The sequence below is a fragment of the Solea solea genome, chromosome 18 (genome assembly GCF_958295425.1).
Source record: "Solea solea chromosome 18, fSolSol10.1, whole genome shotgun sequence".
Taxonomy (NCBI): Eukaryota; Metazoa; Chordata; class Actinopteri; order Pleuronectiformes; family Soleidae; genus Solea; species Solea solea.
Genome location: NC_081151.1, coordinates 12,498,949 through 12,520,399, shown reverse-complemented (window position 1 = coordinate 12,520,399; position 21,451 = coordinate 12,498,949). Strand labels below are relative to the sequence as shown.

Below are 21,451 nucleotides of genomic sequence, written 5' to 3'. Positions count from 1 at the left end.
AGCAATAGATGTGTGCGTTGACAGGAGGGAGCAAAATGGAGACTTTGAAAGTTTGCTTTTGAACACTACCTTGACAAACGGTCCACTTGGGGTGCAGACTTTATGAGTATCTACTGAGTGTGATAGTTCTATTCAATTGTCAGCTGGAGCACAACTGTGTTGTGTTGATCTGTCTCCAGACTGTTGGTGTCTGATTTGCGTTGACCCCCAACTACTCTGGCTGACAGGAAAGCTTCGGAAGGCTCTCTTCTTGGTCGTATTGCCCATCTCAATGAGACGAGGGTCTTGAGCTATGTTTCTCAGCAGCAGCAGCAGCTGTATTGATCAAATACTAGTCAGGCTTTAGTGAATCGCTGCGGAAGCAAACTTGTTTCCGCTCGGTTTCGAACCGAGGACCTTTCGCGTGTGAAGCGAACGTGATGACCACTACACTACGGAAACCCTGTGAAGTACGCCAGGATTGGAGATTTTTCCCAAAATGTAATGAGTCTTATAGCAGTGGACGTGTGATTTGGCAGGAGACGCATCTGGTCAAGGTCGAGTTTTGATATAAAGGTCCCATGGGCATAGAAGAGGAAAAAGCTCCCCGTCGGGGAATCGAACCCCGGTCTTCCGCGTGACAGGCGGAGATACTGTCCACTATACTAACGAGGACTGCGGCCACCCTTTTCGTGGCCATGGTGACAAATTGCGGGGCCCGGTCTGTCTACTTTTGCTGCCAGCCAACAGTCTGACATTGCAAGAGATGCACTCATTCAGAGTGAACCCCATGTCGAGGTGAATACCTACCCCAGGGGGTCTTCACTCAGATAATGAAGAAGACCATACATCTCTTCCCAGGAAAGATGAAAGTTACATTCGGAAAGGCTCCATCCGGCCATCTCCAACAGGAACCTTCAGATGAGGACAGGTTGCCCCCGCAAAGTCATGGCCTTGGGAAGACAGATGCCCTTACTCTGGTCTTTCAGCAAGGATGGGATGAGTCAGGTCAACGGACCATGACAGACTGTGGTCTCCAGTTTGTAAAGTGCAACAGCCAGAGGACCTGAGAAGGTAATTTACTGACTCGTACCACAATGGTTTGACACTTAAGTACAATGTTTCTCAGTCCTTTTTTGTTGTTGATCAAGGCAAGGGTCAGCAAATGTTTTTCCCCCACCCCATGGAGACGTTAAAAGCCATGCTGTTTCCGCTGGGTTTCGAGCCGAGGACCTTTCGCGTGTTAGGCGAACGTGATGACCACTACACTACGGAAACCCTTACGAGCCAACTGAGATTGGAGAGTTTCCCAAAATACAACGAGCCTGACAGCAATAGATGTGTGCGTTGACAGGAGGGAGCAAAATGGAGACTTTGAAAGTTTGCTTTTGAACACTACCTTGACAAACGGTCCACTTGGGGTGCAGACTTTATGAGTATCTACTGAGTGTGATAGTTCTATTCAATTGTCAGCTGGAGCACAACTGTGTTGTGTTGATCTGTCTCCAGACTGTTGGTGTCTGATTTGCGTTGACCCCCAACTACTCTGGCTGACAGGAAAGCTTCGGAAGGCTCTCTTCTTGGTCGTATTGCCCATCTCAATGAGACGAGGGTCTTGAGCTATGTTTCTCAGCAGCAGCAGCAGCTGTATTGATCAAATACTAGTCAGGCTTTAGTGAATCGCTGCGGAAGCAAACTTGTTTCCGCTCGGTTTCGAACCGAGGACCTTTCGCGTGTGAAGCGAACGTGATGACCACTACACTACGGAAACCCTGTGAAGTACGCCAGGATTGGAGATTTTTCCCAAAATGTAATGAGTCTTATAGCAGTGGACGTGTGATTTGGCAGGAGAGGCATCTGGTCAAGGTCGAGTTTTGATATAAAGGTCCCATGGGCATAGAAGAGGAAAAAGCTCCCCGTCGGGGAATCGAACCCCGGTCTTCCGCGTGACAGGCGGAGATACTGTCCACTATACTAACGAGGACTGCGGCCACCCTTTTCGTGGCCATGGTGACAAATTGCGGGGCCCGGTCTGTCTACTTTTGCTGCCAGCCAACAGTCTGACATTGCAAGAGATGCACTCATTCAGAGTGAACCCCATGTCGAGGTGAATACCTACCCCAGGGGGTCTTCACTCAGATAATGAAGAAGACCATACATCTCTTCCCAGGAAAGATGAAAGTTACATTCGGAAAGGCTCCATCCGGCCATCTCCAACAGGAACCTTCAGATGAGGACAGGTTGCCCCCGCAAAGTCATGGCCTTGGGAAGACAGATGCCCTTACTCTGGTCTTTCAGCAAGGATGGGATGAGTCAGGTCAACGGACCATGACAGACTGTGGTCTCCAGTTTGTAAAGTGCAACAGCCAGAGGACCTGAGAAGGTAATTTACTGACTCGTACCACAATGGTTTGACACTTAAGTACAATGTTTCTCAGTCCTTTTTTGTTGTTGATCAAGGCAAGGGTCAGCAAATGTTTTTCCCCCACCCCATGGAGACGTTAAAAGCCATGCTGTTTCCGCTGGGTTTCGAGACGAGGACCTTTCGCGTGTTAGGCGAACGTGATGACCACTACACTACGGAAACCCTTACGAGCCAACTGAGATTGGAGAGTTTCCCAAAATACAACGAGCCTGACAGCAATAGATGTGTGCGTTGACAGGAGGGAGCAAAATGGAGACTTTGAAAGTTTGCTTTTGAACACTACCTTGACAAACGGTCCACTTGGGGTGCAGACTTTATGAGTATCTACTGAGTGTGATAGTTCTATTCAATTGTCAGCTGGAGCACAACTGTGTAGATCTGTCTCCAGACTGTTGGTGTCTGATTTGCGTTGACCCCAACTACTCTGGCTGACAGGAAAGCTTCGGAAGGCTCTCTTCTTGGTCGTATTGCCCATCTCAATGAGACGAGGGTCTTGAGCTATGTTTCTCAGCAGCAGCAGCTGTATTGATCAAATACTAGTCAGGCTTTAGTGAATCGCTGCGGAAGCAAACTTGTTTCCGCTCGGTTTCGAACCGAGGACCTTTCGCGTGTGAAGCGAACGTGATGACTACTACACTACGGAAACCCTGTGAAGTACGCCAGGATTGGAGATTTTTCCCAAAATGTAATGAGTCTTATAGCAGTGGACGTGTGATTTGGCAGGAGAGGCATCTGGTCAAGGTCGAGTTTTGATATAAAGGTCCCATGGGCATAGAAGAGGAAAAAGCTCCCCGTCGGGGAATCGAACCCCGGTCTTCCGCGTGACAGGCGGAGATACTGTCCACTATACTAACGAGGACTGCGGCCACCCTTTTCGTGGCCATGGTGACAAATTGCGGGGCCCGGTCTGTCTACTTTTGCTGCCAGCCAACAGTCTGACATTGCAAGAGATGCACTCATTCAGAGTGAACCCCATGTCGAGGTGAATACCTACCCCAGGGGGTCTTCACTCAGATAATGAAGAAGACCATACATCTCTTCCCAGGAAAGATGAAAGTTACATTCGGAAAGGCTCCATCCAGCCATCTCCAACAGGAACCTTCAGATGAGGACAGGTTGCCCCCGCAAAGTCATGGCCTTGGGAAGACAGATGCCCTTACTCTGGTCTTTCAGCAAGGATGGGATGAGTCAGGTCAACGGACCATGACAGACTGTGGTCTCCAGTTTGTAAAGTGCAACAGCCAGAGGACCTGAGAAGGTAATTTACTGACTCGTACCACAATGGTTTGACACTTAAGTACAATGTTTCTCAGTCCTTTTTTGTTGTTGATCAAGGCAAGGGTCAGCAAATGTTTTTCCCCCACCCCATGGAGACGTTAAAAGCCATGCTGTTTCCGCTGGGTTTCGAGCCGAGGACCTTTCGCGTGTTAGGCGAACGTGATGACCAGTACACTACGGAAACCCTTACGAGCCAACTGAGATTGGAGAGTTTCCCAAAATACAACGAGCCTGACAGCAATAGATGTGTGCGTTGACAGGAGGGAGCAAAATGGAGACTTTGAAAGTTTGCTTTTGAACACTACCTTGACAAACGGTCCACTTGGGGTGCAGACTTTATGAGTATCTACTGAGTGTGATAGTTCTATTCAATTGTCAGCTGGAGCACAACTGTGTTGTGTTGATCTGTCTCCAGACTGTTGGTGTCTGATTTGCGTTGACCCCAACTACTCCGGCTGACAGGAAAGCTTCGGAAGGCTCTCTTCTTGGTCGTATTGCCCATCTCAATGAGACGAGGGTCTTGAGCTATGTTTCTCAGCAGCAGCTGTATTGATCAAATACTAGTCAGGCTTTAGTGAATCGCTGCGGAAGCAAACTTGTTTCCGCTCGGTTTCGAACCGAGGACCTTTCGCGTGTGAAGCGAACGTGATGACCACTACACTACGGAAAACCTGTGAAGGAAGCCAGGATTGGAGATTTTTCCCAAAATGTAATGAGTCTTATAGCAGTGGATGTGTGATTTGGCAGGAGAGGCATCTGGTCAAGGTCGAGTTTTGATATAAAGGTCCCATGGGCATAGAAGAGGAAAAAGCTCCCCGTCGGGGAATCGAACCCCGGTCTTCCGCGTGACAGGCGGAGATACTGTCCACTATACTAACGAGGACTGCGGCCACCCCTTTCGTGGCCATGGTGACAAATTGCGGAGCCCGGTCTGTCTACTTTTGCTGCCAGCCAACAGTCTGACATTGCAAGAGATGCACTCATTCAGAGTGAACCCCGTGTCGAGGTGAATACCTACCCCAGGGGGTCTTCACTCAGATAATGAAGAAGACCATACATCTCTTCCCAGGAAAGATGAACGTTACATTCGGAAAGGCTCCATCAGGCCATCTCCAACAGGAACCTTCAGATGAGGACAGGTTGCCCCCGCAAAGTCATGGCCTTGGGAAGACAAATGCCCTTACTCTGGTCTTTCAGCAAGGATGGGATGAGTCAGGTCAACTGACCATGACAGACTGTGGTCTCCAGTTTGTAAAGTGCAACAGCCAGAGGACCTGAGAAGCTAATTTACTGACTCGTACCACAATGGTTTGACACTTAAGTACAATGTTTCTCAGTCCTTTTTTTTTGTTGATCAAGGCAAGGGTGAGCAAATGTTTTTCCCCCACCCCATGGAGACGTTAAAAGCGACGCTGTTTCCGCTCGGTTTCGAGCCGAGGACCTTTCGCGTGTTAGGCGAACGTGATGACCACTACACTACGGAAACCCTTACGAGCCAACTGGGATTGGAGAGTTTCCCAAAATACAATGAGCCTGACAGCAATAGATGTGTGCTTTGACAGGAGGGAGCAAAATGGAGACTTTGAAAATTTGCTTTTGAACACTACCTTGACAAATGGTCCACTTGGGGTGCAGACTTTATGAGTATCTACTGAGTGTGATAGTTCTATTGAATTGTCAGCTGGAGCACAACTGTGTTGCGTTGATCTGTCTCCAGACTGTTAGTGTCTGACTTGCGTTGACCCCAACTATTCTGGCTGACAGGAAAGCTTCGGAAGGCTCTCTTCTTGGTCGCATTGCCCATCTCAATGAGACGAGGGTCTTGAGCTAAGTTTCTCGGCAGCAGCTGTATTGATCAAATACTAATCAGGCTTTAGTGAATAGCTGTGGAAGCAAACTTGTTTCCGCTCGGTTTTCGAACCGAAGACCTTTCGCGTGTGAAGCGAACGTGATGACCACTACACTACGGAAACCCTGTGAAGGACGCCAGGATTGGAGATTTTTCCCAAAATGTAATGAGTCTTATAGCAGTGGATGTGTGATTTCGCAGGAGAGGCATCTGGTCAAGGTCGAGTTTTGATATAAAGGTCCCATGGGCATAGAAGAGGAAAAAGCTCCCCGTCAGGGAATCGAACCCCGGTCTTCCGCGTGACAGGCGGAGATACTGTCCACTATACTAACGAGGACTGCGGCCACCCCTTTCGTGGCCATGGTGACAAATTGCGGAGCCCGGTCTGTCTACTTTTGCTGCCAGCCAACAGTCTGACATTGCAAGAGATGCACTCATTCAGAGTGAACCCCGTGTCGAGGTGAATACCTACCCCAGGGGGTCTTCACTCAGATAATGAAGAAGACCATACATCTCTTCCCAGGAAAGATGAACGTTACATTCGGAAAGGCTCCATCAGGCCATCTCCAACAGGAACCTTCAGATGAGGACAGGTTGCCCCCGCAAAGTCATGGCCTTGGGAAGACAAATGCCCTTACTCTGGTCTTTCAGCAAGGATGGGATGAGTCAGGTCAACTGACCATGACAGACTGTGGTCTCCAGTTTGTAAAGTGCAACAGCCAGAGGACCTGAGAAGCTAATTTACTGACTCGTACCACACTGACACTTAAGTACAATGTTTCTCAGTCCTTTTTTTTTGTTGATCAAGGCAACGGTCAGCAAATGTTTCCGCGTGACAGGTGGAGATACTGTCCACTATACTAACAAGGACTGCTGCACCATCTGGTCCCACGGGGGCACTGAAAACACATCTTATAGGATCACATTGCAGGACAAGGAGAAGGGAGGAGACGTGCACTTTTTTTGGAGTTTTGTGAATTCAGAGAAAATTGCACTGAACGCTTCATTTTTCAAGAAATAGACAGACTGTGCATTGCCCTTTTTTGCAGTGTGAGTTTAAGTCTAACAATTAAAAAACATTCACTTCTAATAATAATAATACATTTTATTTTCAAGCGCTTTTCTAAATACTCAAAGACACCTAACAGAACATAAAAGCAGCTAAAACAACACCAAATGGTAAACATCACAAAGAAAAAACAAAAAAACACAATGGACTCAACATTAAAAGCAATTTCATCAGATGAACAGAGGCTGCGGGATGGGTTGTGGCGGTGGAGCAGGTCATTGAGGTAGGAAGGGGCCTGGTTATGGAGTGCTTTGTGAGTGAGGAGAAGGATTTTGAATTGAATGCGTTGTGGGACCGGGTGCCAGTGGAGGTTCTGGAGGACGGGGGTGATGTGGTCACGGGTGCGGGTGTGGGTGAGCAGAAGGGCAGCAGAGTTCTGGATGTACTGGAGTTTATTTAAGGTTTTGGATGGTGAGCTGTACAGGACGTTGTTGCAGTAGTCGATTCTAGAGGTGATGAAGGTGTGGATGAGGGTTTCAGCAGTGGAAAAGAGAGTGATGGGCGGAGTCGGGCGATGTTTTTGAGGTGAAAAAAGGCAGTTTTGGTGATTTGTTTTATGTGGTGTTCAAAGGAGAGGTTATTGTCAAAGATGATTCCAAGGTTGTGACTGTGAAGGGATGGAGACAGGGTGGAGGTGTCGACAGTGAGGGAGAAATTAATGGATTTGGTGATGGATTTGGGGCCGATGATGATCAGTTATGAATTCATTTAAAATTAGGCTTTTATTGTTGAGTGAGCAGGTGTTGTGCAGAGCCAGTTTCAGGTGACGTTACTTTGTGATGGGTTGAGAGGACTGAGGAAGGGGGCGGAGATTAGATAGGTGTAGCATGTGTCGTTTGTTGTGATGACGTATTGAGGAAGTTGCGGTGCGCAAATAGGACCAGATGGATGGAATAGAGTTTGGGGTTGAAAAGTTGTAATTGAACGTACGACCAGAGCCTCTGTGTGGAGGACGGTGAAGTAGTCCAGTTTCTCGGAGGATGTCAATGCAGACGGACGGATGTGGTTGTTGAGTGAGGGGAGGTCGACGGTGGAGTAGAGAGGTGGTATGATCCAGGTGTGGAGCGCTAGCTTTGTGCTCGCTTGTACCCAGAAGCCGGGTGTCTGTGGATGAAGAGATGAAGAGATGACGTGTACCCCAGGAGTATCCACGGAATAATCCACAGCAAAACCACAGCAGAAAGCCAATATTCTGAAGAGGAGGAGAGGGGCTGCCAGCCAGGTAGCCAGGCAGTCAAGGTAGGGAGAGGAGGTTGTCAGCCTGATACAGTGGTTGTCAGCCTGATACGGTGGTGGCCAGCGGAGCCCAGTAAAGCCGATCTCACCGGGTCGGAAAGATCCTGGCAGGATGGGCAGGTGGGCTCGAGCTGGCAGAGGAGATGGGAGGGAAAGACCACAGGAAAGGCCCCCCCGGTGGCAGGGCAACGAGGCTACGCCGAAGTCCCGGGAGTCATAGAGCTAGCAAGAGCTGGCAGGACGGTGGGGGAATTCACAGGTACGAATCAGATAGATAGCAGTAAATTTGTTTGCTCTCCAACTTCAGAGGACTGCCGAACCAGGCAATCTGTTGTGGTGAGGCGTAGATCAGGAGACAACAAATTTTTTTAACGTAGACTGTTGTCCAAGACGGAGCGGCAGCGGCAGCCAGGGTGCGCCAGCATCCACCATCTTGGTCAAATGTGTGACCAAGATGGTGGATGGTCACACATCCGCCATCTGCTTCTCACAGAAGCAGAAAACACAGACATAAACAGGACATTAGAACTTGTGATAGAGAAAATGTAGAATGGGCCATTGAACCTGAAAATGTGAACCAGACGTCAGATATCTGTGTTGAAAGTGAGACATCACAAAGTGATGAGGATTCAAATGACAGGGCTATGGAAGAGTATATAGACACTGACACTATAGAACATAAAATTGCATCACTTTTTCTGCATATGCAAACTGTATTACATGTTTCAAAAAGTGCTTTACAGATAATTGTTGAGGAATTGAACGACAACCTCCATTTCACTAAATGTCAGTCTCTACAAATAATCAAAGAGGTGCTAACTAGACATGCCATTCAAGTAGATGATAGTAGTGTTGTTAATGAAATTAATGATGCAATTGTAAAAAAAAATCCACTTATTGTAAGCACTGAAGCAAAGGGTGCTCTCTCCACTAATTACAGGAGGAATATCTATTTTAACGAGCACTTCCCAGTGATTGCACCAACTGAATACACACAGAAAAGGAGCCCTCATGGCAAATATTAATGGACCTCAAAGTGATTGTGGAGATTATTGTCTCCTTGCCAGGAGCATCCTTGCCAATAAAGGCACTCAGAAACTGACTACTTAACATTTAAGAGAAAATCTAGGTAAATTGGTTTGGTTGCATTTATGTGTGTGCTGTTTTTTTGTGTGCGTTTTTTGTTTTTGTTTGTTTCTTTCATGCTCTACAGATTTGCAGCCAGTTCTACCATGTAACTACCAAGGACCTGTTGGGGACATTTAGAGCAGCCCTAGACACCTATTGTCCTCGACTACTCAAACTGTATCGTGCCAGGAAAGGGGCCTTAGGACAAGACATGGAGAGCCTCTTGAATGTTCTTGATGAACAGGCGATCTGCTGAGATCCTGGTACTCTTCTCTGGGTCGTAGAACTTTAACACGGGCTCCTGTGTAAGAGTCTCTTTCAATTTCAGAAAACATTGTTCCTGCTCATGGGACCAGATCAATTCATTCTTTTGTTCAAGAAGACTGCTGAGAGGTGCTGACTGTGTTGACAGTTGTGGACAAACTTGGCGAGATAGGTGACCATCCCTAGGAACCGTCTGATCTCATCTATGTTGTTTGGTCTTTCCATTTTTACGTTTTTCTCAGGTCTGGCTTCACCCCCTCTTCACTGACAACATCTCCCACAAAGGTAAGTGTTTTCCTTCCGAACTCACATTTATCTCTGTTAAGTTTCAGATTCACTTCCCCTGTCTTGTCTAGCACTTTTCTCAGTCTTTCATCGTGTTCTTCTCGAGTAGACCCCCAGACTATGATGTCATTCATCATTGTCTCTACTCCTGGTATGTGCTCGAAAATCAGGGCAATAGTCTTATGGTAGACTTCAGGCGCTGACAAGATACCATACGGCAGACGAAAAAACCCGTACCTGCCTCCGGCATGTTGAATGTGCATAGCCTCAAACTTTTCTCATCTAGCCTCAGCTGCCAGATACCGGATGAAGTGTCTAGTTTACTGAACCATTTAGCTCCAGCAAAACTGTGCTCTGATTTCTTCTCTGGTTGGTAACTTAAAATGTTCTCTTTTGATTGCTTTACTTGTCCCTTGGGTCCAAGCACATTCTCAGAGCACCTGTTTTCTTTTGCCTGATAACCAGTGAGCTGACCCATTCAGTGGCCTCATCTATTTCCTTGATGACCTCTAATCTTTCCATGCGCTTGTTCATCTTTCAGTTTTTTTCCCACAGTGCAAACGGGATCTTCCTGCAGCGATGCACAACAGGAGATACACTTTTATCCACACATATTTTGTGTTTTCCAGATAGACATCTAAGTCCTTCGAAACAGTCCTTATGCTCTTCCATGAGTGAGTCATGATCATTTGCAGTATCTGGTGACGTCATTACAAACACTCTTTTGACCAGATTGAGCTTAATACATGCACTGAGTCCCAGGATTGTTTGTACGCTCATATTCACGATCAGTAGCTGTGCTCTTATCTGCCGACCTTTGTGTTTGAAGGTTACGATGCATCCGCCTTTAACAGGAACGTGTTCTCCAGTGTATCCTGTCACTTTCGTTTTTACAGGATGATTTTGATTGTTTTTTAGTCTTCCAAAGACAGCAGGTTTACGTGGGCACCTGTATCTAACTTGAATGGTATTATTGTCTCATTCATCGCGATTGGCACATTCCATTCCTCTTTTTCAGTTCAAGCCTGCACCATGTCCACAGTGAACTCCTCATCATCCTCATCTTCCTCATCAACTGTGTGAACTTTCTGTTTTGAAGCTGCTTTGCAACATTTAGCATAGTGATTGCTCTTTCCACAGTTGTTACAGGATTTTCCAAATGCAGGACATGATTTTGGCTTAGTCCAGTCTCTCTGAGCAGTCTTTCTCTGAGTGCAATATCCACTGTGCCACAAACGATCCTGTCTCTCACTAATGCCAAATTCACATGTTTGCTTAGTGTGTGAAGCTCTGCTAAGTACTGATCAAAAGGTACTCCTTGCTTTTGGTCATGGGTGAAAAACTTGTACTGCTCAAGGGTCACGTTCTGACTAGGCACAAAGTACTCTTCAATCTTTGTCAATAGCTCGGCCAAAGTCAGATTAGCTTCATCCAGCCGAAAGCTATTATATATGTCCAAAGCATCTTCTCCGATAACAATAATGCAAAAGGATGTAAGCTTTCAGTTTTTCATTATCAGCCCCTGCCCCACTTGCTGCTAGATATATATTAAATCTTTGCTTAAAACGCTTCCAGTAATAAGCAAGATTACCTGTCAATTGCATTGGTGGGCAGACTTATCCATGACTGCTCGTTGGGATACCAGGACGTCCACTGTCCTGTTGCTCGTTGTCCTCGAATTCAGGCACAAGATCCTCTTGTTCGATCTGTCCCTCGTCCCCCACTCACTTCCACTGCCATCCGTAGCCATCACACACTGTAGCAAAATGTGGTAGCATATTGCTTTGCCAGCACGTTTCACTCTTGCGACTACAGAATTCTTCTCTTTTCTTTTTTTTTCCGTGGCTCCCCCGTGGTAAATCTTTCATCTGTAGCTGCTCAGGGTCACTTCTGACACCATGTGTTGTCTTGCTTTTAAGAAGCAGGCGATGCGTGATCTTTGATCTTTGTTTGTATTATTCAACAGATTTTTAAATCCAAACATTCATTACATTACATTACATGTCATTTAGCAGACACTTTTATCCAAAGCGACTTACAATAAGTGCATTCAAACATTTGGGTACAAATAAGAGCTAGAAGTAAGTAAGAGCTTACTATGAAGTGCTATTCATAAGTGCGATGTATACGTTGTTTTTTTTGTCGCCGTCGTCTTAGTCAAGGTAGAGTCGAAAGAAATTTGTTTTTAGTCGGCGGCGGAAGATGTGGAGGCTTTCCGCTGTCCGGATGTTGATGGGGAGATAGGACAGTGAACAGTCTCGAGTTTTGCGAATGCCTCTGCGATCCTCTCAGTGAGGGGGGAGCAAGCCGGTTTGCCGATGCAGAGCGGAGTGGGCGGGCTGGGGTGTAGGTTTTGATCATGTCCTGGATGTAGGCTGGACCAGATCCGTTTGTAGCATGGAACGCAAGCACTAGAGTCTTGAAGCGGATGCGAGCAGCTACAGGAAGCCAGTAAAGGGAGCGGAGGAGCGGTGTAGTGTGGGAGAATTTTGGTAAGTTGAAGACCAGTCGAGCTGCTGCATTCTGGATGAGTTGCAGAGGTCGTATGGCACAGGCAGGGAGACCAGCCAGGAGGGAGTGAGATGACAAGAGCCTGAACCAGAACCTGTGCCGCCTTCTGGGTTAGAAGAGGCGCATTCAGTGCTACCTGCATGGCTACTTCTCCTTGCTGCTCCTTCAATTCAATTCAATAGTCGACTGATATTGTATCTCTGTTTATTTGTCCAAACCAAGATGCATAGTGCAAAAATATTTACAGGTGAAAATCGCGAAAAACATGAAATGTCCCAAAGTGCTATTGCCAAAAGTAATTCAAAATAATTGAATTTACTGGTGAGCAAAAATAGGTGTTACCTCCTTTCGTAACACAATATACTCTGCCTGAGTGGGAGGTAGACCACTCTTTATATAGGTCTTCTGCCCCTCCCATCCAAACATCAATTATCCCAAAAACACAATAAATGAACACAAGCATGATTATTATAATAAACAACCCAGATGAAAATAAAGCCAAAATATTTCCCCAAATTAACTGTGCCACAATAAACATTGCCCCCACCTTTAATAAACAAAATTAATAGAACTACAAACAATAGTGACGTCACTCTAAGCGTCCCGCCATCGTCATCATTTAAGTGCGCCACTGATGTGAACAATGTTTGGAATGCTGCAGACGCAAACTGAGGATGAGGGGTAAGTAAGTTTGAACCAAGTTAATTGTTAATAGAATGATTATGTAGGAGCGGCAAGTGTGCACCCTTGACGGTCTACAAATATGTACGTGTATGCGTCTGTCTGTGCGCTCTATCAGCGAGTGTGTGGTGGCGTGTGTGTGTGTGCGCGCGTGTGTGTGTGCGCGCAGCCGCTCTCTCAGCGGGTGGTGCTGGAGTGTGTGGGTCTTTGCGCTCTACCAGGGAGTGTGTGTGTTGGAGTGTGTGCGTCTTTGTGCTCTACCAGCGAGTGTGCGTGTGCCATTAGTTTCGTGTCACTCCGTCACAATGTGATTCCTATCTTCTTCTTTATGTACAGTATATATATATATATATATACACACACGTATATATGTGTATATGTATGTGTGTGTATATGTGTATATATATATATATATGTGTGTATATATATATATATATATACACATATACATACATATACATATATATATATATATATATATACACACGTATATATGTGTATATGTATGTGTGTGTATATATATATATATGTGTGTATATATATATATATATATATACACATATATATATATATATATATATATATATATATATATATATATATATATATATATATATATATATATAACCTGTTCAAACTCTGACTTTTCACACAGGTGAGACTCCTCCACAGGAGTTGGCAGGCACGAGAGGCCTGGAGAAGACAAAGCAGATCAAAGTTAGATTCCCCAAAACAGAAGTAAAATCTAGCCTAAGTTACTCTTGAGGTTACTCTTGAGGCGCTTGAAAAGTGACCAAATCACTCACCTGGCAGGACGAGACATCATGTAGTGAATGTCAGGTCTTTGGAATCCATTAAATAAGCAGGAGGCAGCTATGGTGTAGGCACCCATGTTTTTAAAGACCAGCCAGTCGCCCACCTGCAGATCAGGCAGGAAACACTGCTCAACAATGCGATCCGCACCATCACAGGTTTGGCCCCAGATACTACATGGGTACATGGTTTCATCTGGCTTTGGCTTCTGAGGAGAGTAAAAGAGAGAGAAAGCGATTGATTGTTATTTGTTTCACCTTTCATTGATCAAAATGTGTGATGATTTGACTTGTCACCATTTTATTCCTTCCTTTTTGATTACCTTATGCAGTGTTGGCAGAACCTTGATATTGTGCATGGGTATAAATGAGAAAGATCCATACACTCCATCATTGATGTAGTACATCCGAGTCTTGTTGTTGATCACTTTGTCTTTATCTGTGAAGAAAGCATAATTTAATTTAATTCACTGCTGCAAAAACAAATGTACTGTTTTAGTTGACGACACTAAAAAATTAGTGTGATGTTTAACAGTTGTTGAGATTGGGAACCAAGTTCCAGACTAAGCAAGATTTATAGTCCATCCAATGTTTTCACTTCATGCTCTGGCCAAAGTTTTCAGTTGATATCCAGCCGATTCTTTCAGCTGGCAAATTTACATGGTATACCTGAGAGGTTGACTGAAATGACAACAAATATTTATTTATGTAACTTTACACTTTTTGTTCTCATAAACTTTATAAATGCCTCCAAGTCACTGAAGCCATTGGTCTGTATTTGTGTGACCTTTTTTGTCACATTTTACAAATGTCTTTGTCACATCACCAAAATGTCAATTTTGAACAGGCAAAAATGTTGGTAACAAATAAAACGATTATTTTACCATCAGAGTCTGACTCCTCGTCCATGATGACCTTCTTGGCAATGATGTTGACAACCAGTGTGAAAGCAGAAGTTACATAAAAGCGTCCTGGCTCAGCAATGATCTTAACACCAGTGTCAGCAGGGAAATACTTGTCCAGAGCAGGGTTGATAGCAGCTGTGAGCTAGAGAGAATAAAAAGTGTCAATTTATAAATTAGCTAGTAACATAAGGCAGTAAAGCCTCAATGTATAGATACAAAAATGTATTCAGTATGCAAAATATTTTAAAGGTAATTTTACCTCTTCAAATTTGACTTTAACATCATCTGTACCAGGGAATCCACCACCAATGTCCAAGAGATCCATTTTGAACCCAAGTTCAGCCTAGATATCAAAAGATGAAGTCTTTGTTTACTTTGCTGCATAAAAAGACTGTGAAATTCTGAGGGGAAAAAGTATTTGCTTCCTTCCTGATACATTTTTTGTATATTTGCTACAATTTCATGTCTCAGATCATAATAAAGTTTCAAAATATTTGATTTCATTTTAAGCAGCAGAGCATAGGACTCTTTTCAGAATGAGCGTGAGTATAAGTGGTGGAAAAGAACTTCGGAATATGTGGATATTTTGGATTCAGGAATGGCAATGTTTAACAGAAAACAAATTTCATGCAAAACTTGTAAAAGTAAAATCCCATGGCAACAGAACCAATCAATGTTTGACGGATCAATGCGGATATTTTGTGATGGGTACGTAATCACCTACGTGCAGTATGTTTCATTCCATTCCATATTTGAACACATTTTGGTGCATGTATGCAGGATCAGACACGCCCATCAGAATAAATTTCATCTGGATCTGATTCAGATTACAGATTTGACAGCAATTTAAATATATCATGGTTCAGTCCCATTTAACAATTTCAGATGTGTTATAGCAACAACATCGAACAGAAGATGGTAAAGTTCTACACAGATCTAGAAAGTCGCCTGGATCCAGTCAAACAAAATGTAAAATTGTCAGGTGCTGTAAAACAGAGGTGGAATTAAAAAGTTGTCATTGGGGGCTGATGTATGTGTCCATCTTAAGATTTGACAAGCATTTATAGTTTATGCATTTCTTTTCACTACACCTAAGACTTAGTCACTCTGCACATGCAGCATTCAGCGTTCATCTGTGTGTGTGTCAGTGTCTGAGTAAAGCAACATACACACGATGTGGCTAGGAAGAGGGACGTGTGGGCTTCTTTGCTAAGGCTGCTGCCCCCATGACCCAGACCCCGATAAGTAGAAGATGGTGGCAAAGATGAGGAGAACAACAATTTAAAAGGCAAACTTTGGATAACACTTTAGATTAGGGAACACATATTCACCATTAACTAGGTGCTTACTAACATGCATGTAAGTAGCATACCAGACCTTTATTAGTAATTATTAAGCATGTATTAACACCTTAATCTTAACCTTAAAAAATCTTAATTCATGTCGTAAAAGAGGTAGAATAAGATTATGTAGAATAAGGTGTTAACTTTGTGTTTACGTGCGTTATTTTTGCCTACGTTTAAAATTGTTTGCGTGATCTGAAACATTTTAATGTGACAAATAAGGGAACATTATTACATTTATTTTTCACAAATATATATGTCTTACCGCCATAAGAAAAACAAAGTGAGCATCTGTGATTGCCTTTACGTATGCCATAGCATCCCTGCAGCCACTGCCAACATGGAAGCTGACACCAATCACATCCAGCTTCAGCTCTTTAGCTCGCTCCAGAAGACCTCGACAGGATTTGAGATGGGCCCCAAACTTCATACTGAGACTAACCTCTGCCTTTGAGTCATCAGCTGTGATTCGTAGCACCAGCCTGTGCACAGGACAGAAATGTTGACTGTATTAGTAATCAACAGGTTTCATGTCAACAGGTATTCAGATGACACTTCAACTGATAAATGACATACAATTAACTAACTACAAATATATATCTAACCCCATACAAAGGTTCATGTTGACTATATATTTTATTTTTCCAGTGATATTAAGTATCATTCAACTACTTCAGTATTTGGGTAGCCTTCTTAAATCCATATGAAGTGAAATTCAGGAGTATCATGAAATACCTGAACCAGCTCCACACAGTAACTGCTGATTAAACAAGTGTTTGGATATTACCAGTATGGTTTTATTTCGATGTAATTGTTTTCATACATTTGTTCATACAAATCAGTGGTCAGCAAACGGCAGCCTCTGGGCCATACTAAAATGTGACGTCAACAGACTGCTAGCCACGGATTGGTCAGAGGGTGTTGTCAGTGGAAGAGTCATGAGCGCAACGTCCAACACAAAAATCAAACCAAACAATGCGCAACCTTTAGTTAAAAAATGTAGTTAAAAAAAACAGTTAAAAAGACTTCCTTAAATCCAAAAGCTGCTGATCGTGAGTTGAATCACAACCTGTTAGTTCCTGCCGGTGATTCAGGAACTACTAAACGATTCGGTGAACAAATCTTCTTAATTAACTGATTCTAATGATTCACTGAAAACAGCTGCTTTTCTCGTCACTAGTTTGTGTGTTTGTGCCAAATTTTAAAATGATGTCACAGTAGTTTTGTGCAGCTATGCTATGACGACCCAGCACATGTTGAGGTTCTGATATAGTGATGGAGAACAGTGTGTCTGATACCAAACCAAGTAGAGTAGTGCTAGAACTGTATAGAAGAGCCAAAAGCGAATACATTGGTCCTCTTGCATTAAGTGCTCTTTTCCACAGCATGTTCTACTCAGCTTATCATATTGGGGAACTTGGTAGCACATGCACATATTTAACTGTACTGTCTGCAGGTGTCTGGTGTCTGTCTGACCAATGGCAGTGGGCAGCCTTGCCCAATAATGCCAGGGCTGCTTTTTTCATCCCAGTATGGACGTTATGCAATATTTCCTCTAGAGGGAAACTAACATGGCAACCATTTGAAGAAGTAATTTTATTGTGCTTGATCCGAATAATAATAATTTTTGTGAGATGGTGCAGAATTACGTCGATCTGAACCCCGCACCATCTCACAGAGACATTTGTCTAAACTGCATCAATTTTCTTTGTCGTTTTCCTGACTGATTGGACTATTGACTCTATCCTGCCTTCACACATTCTGGTGGCATTTCTTTGTTTCATCCCGTGATGTGCACAGTGACGGACGAAATTAACGCACAATACAGAGACGAAAGGCTCCGATCGTCTTAGTCTCCGAGTATAAAGGGGCCTTATTTTTATTACAAATGTTTTATTACATACTACTGAGTTTGCAGAGCTCAACAGGAGGTCAGAAGAATTGTTTGAACTCAAGCTTATGGCTTCCTGTTTTTTGTTTTTTTTGGAGATTTAAGTCTTTCAGTCTGAGCAGTACTACATTAACAAATGTTATATGCATAAAAAAGATTCAAGTGCTGTTGTTTATTATTTTCTTTGGATTGCGTATGTGTTTTCAAACTGACACTGTTCAAACTTGCTGTTTGTTTTTTTTACCAAAATGGTTTAATCATGTAACAGTACTGTGATGGAAAATACAGCACCCTATTACTGTGAGAGCAAATACAGTACTTATACTATAGGACCTTAATAACTAATGGTTACTGTAATTTAGATTACAGTAAGCATACTGTGAAATTACAACAACCTACTTGTCAGTTACTGCCAGTAAGGTAATGTAGATTTCACAGTAATCTTTTTATAGTATCATGGGTGATGAAGTGTCTTACTTGGCATTGTCATAACAACGGGCCACTTTGATAAGTTCCTCCTCACTATCAAAGGTCATCACCTGGACCCCATTTGCTGAAGCATACTTGATGTGAGAAACTTGCTTGCAGGGGTTGGCGTAGATGATTCTGCTTGGTTCTACTCCCAGAGACTGAACCAGCTGAATCTCTGACTACAGAGAGGGAACAAAATAGTTAGAAATACAACAAGCACAAGTTTCCAATACCATGTCAACTTTGAATATCTCACAAAAATGCACCTTGCTTGCACAGTCAAAGCCAGTTCCCAGAGACGCCAGTGTCTTAACCACTTCCCGAGTGTCGTTACATTTGACAGCGTAGTAAGGAGTGACACGAGGCAGGGCCCTCACCCATTGTAGTTGTTGCTTCAGCAAATCTCCCAAGTCACAGACATAGAAGGCATCCCTGTCATCCTGCAATGTAGAAAATGAAAGAGACAAAAGCAGTCAACAATAGTCTCTTTGAGAGAATAAAACATTTAGCTCCACAGGTATGACCGCTGTTCCCAAAACCGATTCTTATAGCCGAAATATTTTGGTCTCATAAACAAAACCAGCAAGAGATTCACAAAGAAGAACAGAGAGCTCCACATGGAGGCAAAAGAAATGTCAAAAAAATATTTTATATATTTTATCCCTCATGTTTTTGACTCATTATGTCCCAGAGCTTCCCATCAGACTGGCATGTGATGCAGTTCTTGCATTTTTATGAATGGGTTATGAAGAGAGGTCTGTAGTGTTTGCTTCAAGGACTCTGAGTAAAGCTGAACAGAATTATGAGCAGATAGAATGTAAATCCCTTGCCATCATATATGGAATAAGTTTTACCACTACCTGTATTGCAGGAAGTTTACACAATTTTAAGTTTGAGCAAAGCAATATGTTATGTTCATGTAGTGATAGTTTAAGGCATCACGTCTCAAGAACGAGCCGAGTCAAGAGTGAGCCGTCCTTCAACTTAAAGGTTGTGCGTTCAATTGCCAGCTCTACTTCTTCATGCCAATGTGTCCCTAGGAGAGACACTTAACCCCACATTGCTCCTGATAGCATGCTGCCAATTTTGAAAGATGAGTTATAGGAAATGTGCTGCACATAGCTGCCTTGTTTCAAAATGGGTGTGAATGGTAAAACTCTACATTTCATTTATCTCCTGTTCTGTACTACATTTATTTGGGGGAAAAAGTTTTTTCATTTTATGCAGAATATTAGACCGATCCGAGCCAAGTAGTGCTATAACTGTATCATGGAAAAGTGCCATAAGTCTCCATTACCGTTATAGATGATTCATTGATCCTCTTGCTAACCATATCCTGGGCAGAGAATCCTTCCTCCAGGAGAGTAAATTCATTTTCAGTGGGAGTGGCAGTGTTCATCATGTTGGTTACTCACTGGAAAACTGGAAGAAAGAGATTGAGACAAACTGTGATTACAATCAATACACCATTTATTTGACAGACAACAAAAAAAACAGGATTCTTTCTATATATATATATATATATATATATATATTTATATCATTTATATACATTTCCTCATAATGTCTAACTTGCGTTATGAATTAGTGGGATACATATTGAAGTAGCCTAGTAGTTGTATCAATGTCTGCATGTAATCAACAACTGACTGTCAGATCAAATGTAGAAAGAACAATTCAAAAACATTTTACAATATTTATTGTCACTTTTATACAATTATACAGATATCTAATAATGAAGATATGTATTATTTGTTTTCACTCTTTATTTGTTTTTAATTTATTTTACTGCTTATTTTCTGTGCCCTCAGTTCAGACTTGAGTGGGTATGTTTGGTTTTGTGCTTCCAGAGGGAAGAATGAACATGAATGAGTCTGTCCATTCATGTTTCGTTATTTTTCTCTGGCTCACTCGTCTCTCCGTCTGTCACTCGCTTTGCAGCTCCTTCATCTGTCTGTATTCAGGATGTGAGGCTGTATACCAGCCTCACATTAAATGTCACTGTTAAGACATGTCTCTGAACATCCATCACTTTCACATGTTATTCCTGATATTTATCTCTAATCAGGACTGTATGGTTATGTAAAAGGTGGGATTTGATTGATTGCTCCAATCGTTAAATCTGTCAAAGCAGGATGATTTGAATGTTGACTTCTTGACAGATATGTCTGACACCAAAAATGTACCCACAGTTCTTCCCAAAGCAAGTAAATAAATGTATACTAGCGTGCATGTGCAGGCTAACTGCTAGATATCACATTTTATACACTATAGGGTTGCAACTAATAGAGATATTGATTGGTCCATAAAATGTTGAAAAATATTGATCAGTGTTTCTCAAACCTGGAAATTATGTTTTCAAATTCTTGTTTTGTCCATAAACAAACAAAATGATTCAGTTTTAATGATGTCTTTGTAATATGGAGCAAATAAACTAAAAATGATAATTAACCTGAAACGCTTACACTTTTGAATTGCAGGTATGGGGAGCAGTCATGCCCATATGTGCCACCTAAATGAAGTCAGCTCAGAATGATGAAAAATTAAATAATTTTTTCCTATTGCAGGTAAAACAAGAACATTTTACAATTAATCCTTACTATTATCCGCTGTGTCAGCAGCAGGTTATGCAGGCAATTATAAAATTATATCCAACCTTTCAATGTTGACGTTTCTCTCCTCGGGTTCTCTCTGAAAGATCTCTGTCCTGACTGTGTGAGTTGGTAAAGATGGGCGGTAAGGGACTGCTAACACTTATAGTGCACAGGCACACCCTTGGTAAATTGCTGGTAATAATACACAACTCCTAATATGGACATCCTGGGGGGGGTCACATTCAGGCTTTAAAAATGTTTTGTTTTTGTTCCATTTTCTTATATTCAGTTTATATAACATTTTTAGTATTTATACAAACTAGCAATAATTGTCACAAAATATAATTTTTTTCTATTTTTGTTCATAAAAATGAGCCAAGTGAACTTTGAACTGTGACATATTTTCAAATTTCACAAATTCAACCCGATTTTAAACATTTTGAGTACTTTTTGCTCTGTTGTGTTTATATAGTTGGTAAACATATATGTATTTTTTTTAATCAGATTGTCTATGTTCTGAAAAAAAGGATTTAAGACGTACTCTATATTGCACATTCTTATGGCCTCTGTATGTTTAAACATAGAAATGGAAAAAAGCAGCCTAAATACTCTGTGTTCTTGGGGTTAATGATCGTTATCTAATATTGTAAACAACATTGTGTGCAACATCCCCTGGTACATACTGGATTTGATCGTAGTATCATGAACAATTAAACAGAAGATTCATTTA

At 42.7% G+C, this 21,451-nt stretch overlaps 1 protein-coding gene and 12 non-coding genes across 13 annotated transcripts; all 13 read right to left on the bottom strand.

The window, feature by feature from the left end:
• Window positions 1–368: 368 nt before the first annotated feature.
• On the bottom strand, window positions 369–441 carry trnav-cac (transfer RNA valine (anticodon CAC)). Its single transcript has one exon. It is a non-coding gene; the product is annotated as a tRNA-Val (tRNA).
• A 141-nt stretch (window positions 442–582) lies between these two features.
• On the bottom strand, window positions 583–654 carry trnad-guc (transfer RNA aspartic acid (anticodon GUC)). Its single transcript has one exon. It is a non-coding gene; the product is annotated as a tRNA-Asp (tRNA).
• Window positions 655–1,184: 530 nt separating this feature from the next.
• On the bottom strand, window positions 1,185–1,257 carry trnav-aac (transfer RNA valine (anticodon AAC)). Its single transcript has one exon. It is a non-coding gene; the product is annotated as a tRNA-Val (tRNA).
• Window positions 1,258–1,677: 420 nt separating this feature from the next.
• Window positions 1,678–1,750, bottom strand: trnav-cac (transfer RNA valine (anticodon CAC)). The gene has a single exon. It is a non-coding gene; the product is annotated as a tRNA-Val (tRNA).
• A 141-nt stretch (window positions 1,751–1,891) lies between these two features.
• trnad-guc (transfer RNA aspartic acid (anticodon GUC)) lies at window positions 1,892–1,963 on the bottom strand. Its single transcript has one exon. It is a non-coding gene; the product is annotated as a tRNA-Asp (tRNA).
• A 1,014-nt stretch (window positions 1,964–2,977) lies between these two features.
• On the bottom strand, window positions 2,978–3,050 carry trnav-cac (transfer RNA valine (anticodon CAC)). The gene has a single exon. It is a non-coding gene; the product is annotated as a tRNA-Val (tRNA).
• A 141-nt stretch (window positions 3,051–3,191) lies between these two features.
• trnad-guc (transfer RNA aspartic acid (anticodon GUC)) lies at window positions 3,192–3,263 on the bottom strand. The gene has a single exon. It is a non-coding gene; the product is annotated as a tRNA-Asp (tRNA).
• A 1,016-nt stretch (window positions 3,264–4,279) lies between these two features.
• trnav-cac (transfer RNA valine (anticodon CAC)) lies at window positions 4,280–4,353 on the bottom strand. Its single transcript has one exon. It is a non-coding gene; the product is annotated as a tRNA-Val (tRNA).
• A 140-nt stretch (window positions 4,354–4,493) lies between these two features.
• Window positions 4,494–4,565, bottom strand: trnad-guc (transfer RNA aspartic acid (anticodon GUC)). The gene has a single exon. It is a non-coding gene; the product is annotated as a tRNA-Asp (tRNA).
• A 530-nt stretch (window positions 4,566–5,095) lies between these two features.
• On the bottom strand, window positions 5,096–5,168 carry trnav-aac (transfer RNA valine (anticodon AAC)). Its single transcript has one exon. It is a non-coding gene; the product is annotated as a tRNA-Val (tRNA).
• Window positions 5,169–5,581: 413 nt separating this feature from the next.
• Window positions 5,582–5,655, bottom strand: trnav-cac (transfer RNA valine (anticodon CAC)). Its single transcript has one exon. It is a non-coding gene; the product is annotated as a tRNA-Val (tRNA).
• Window positions 5,656–5,796: 141 nt separating this feature from the next.
• On the bottom strand, window positions 5,797–5,868 carry trnad-guc (transfer RNA aspartic acid (anticodon GUC)). The gene has a single exon. It is a non-coding gene; the product is annotated as a tRNA-Asp (tRNA).
• Window positions 5,869–13,332: 7,464 nt separating this feature from the next.
• On the bottom strand, window positions 13,333–20,839 carry LOC131444872 (ornithine decarboxylase 1-like). The gene is made up of 10 exons (XM_058615568.1): window positions 20,784–20,839; window positions 19,425–19,549; window positions 18,394–18,567; window positions 18,134–18,306; window positions 16,031–16,247; window positions 14,682–14,765; window positions 14,402–14,564; window positions 13,841–13,956; window positions 13,512–13,726; window positions 13,333–13,398 (listed from the first exon to the last, which is right to left on the bottom strand). The coding sequence occupies exons 2-10, from the start codon at window positions 19,527–19,529 to the stop codon at window positions 13,353–13,355; spliced, it is 1,293 nt and encodes a 430-aa protein (XP_058471551.1). The 5' UTR covers window positions 19,530–19,549; window positions 20,784–20,839; the 3' UTR covers window positions 13,333–13,352.
• Window positions 20,840–21,451: the final 612 nt, after the last annotated feature.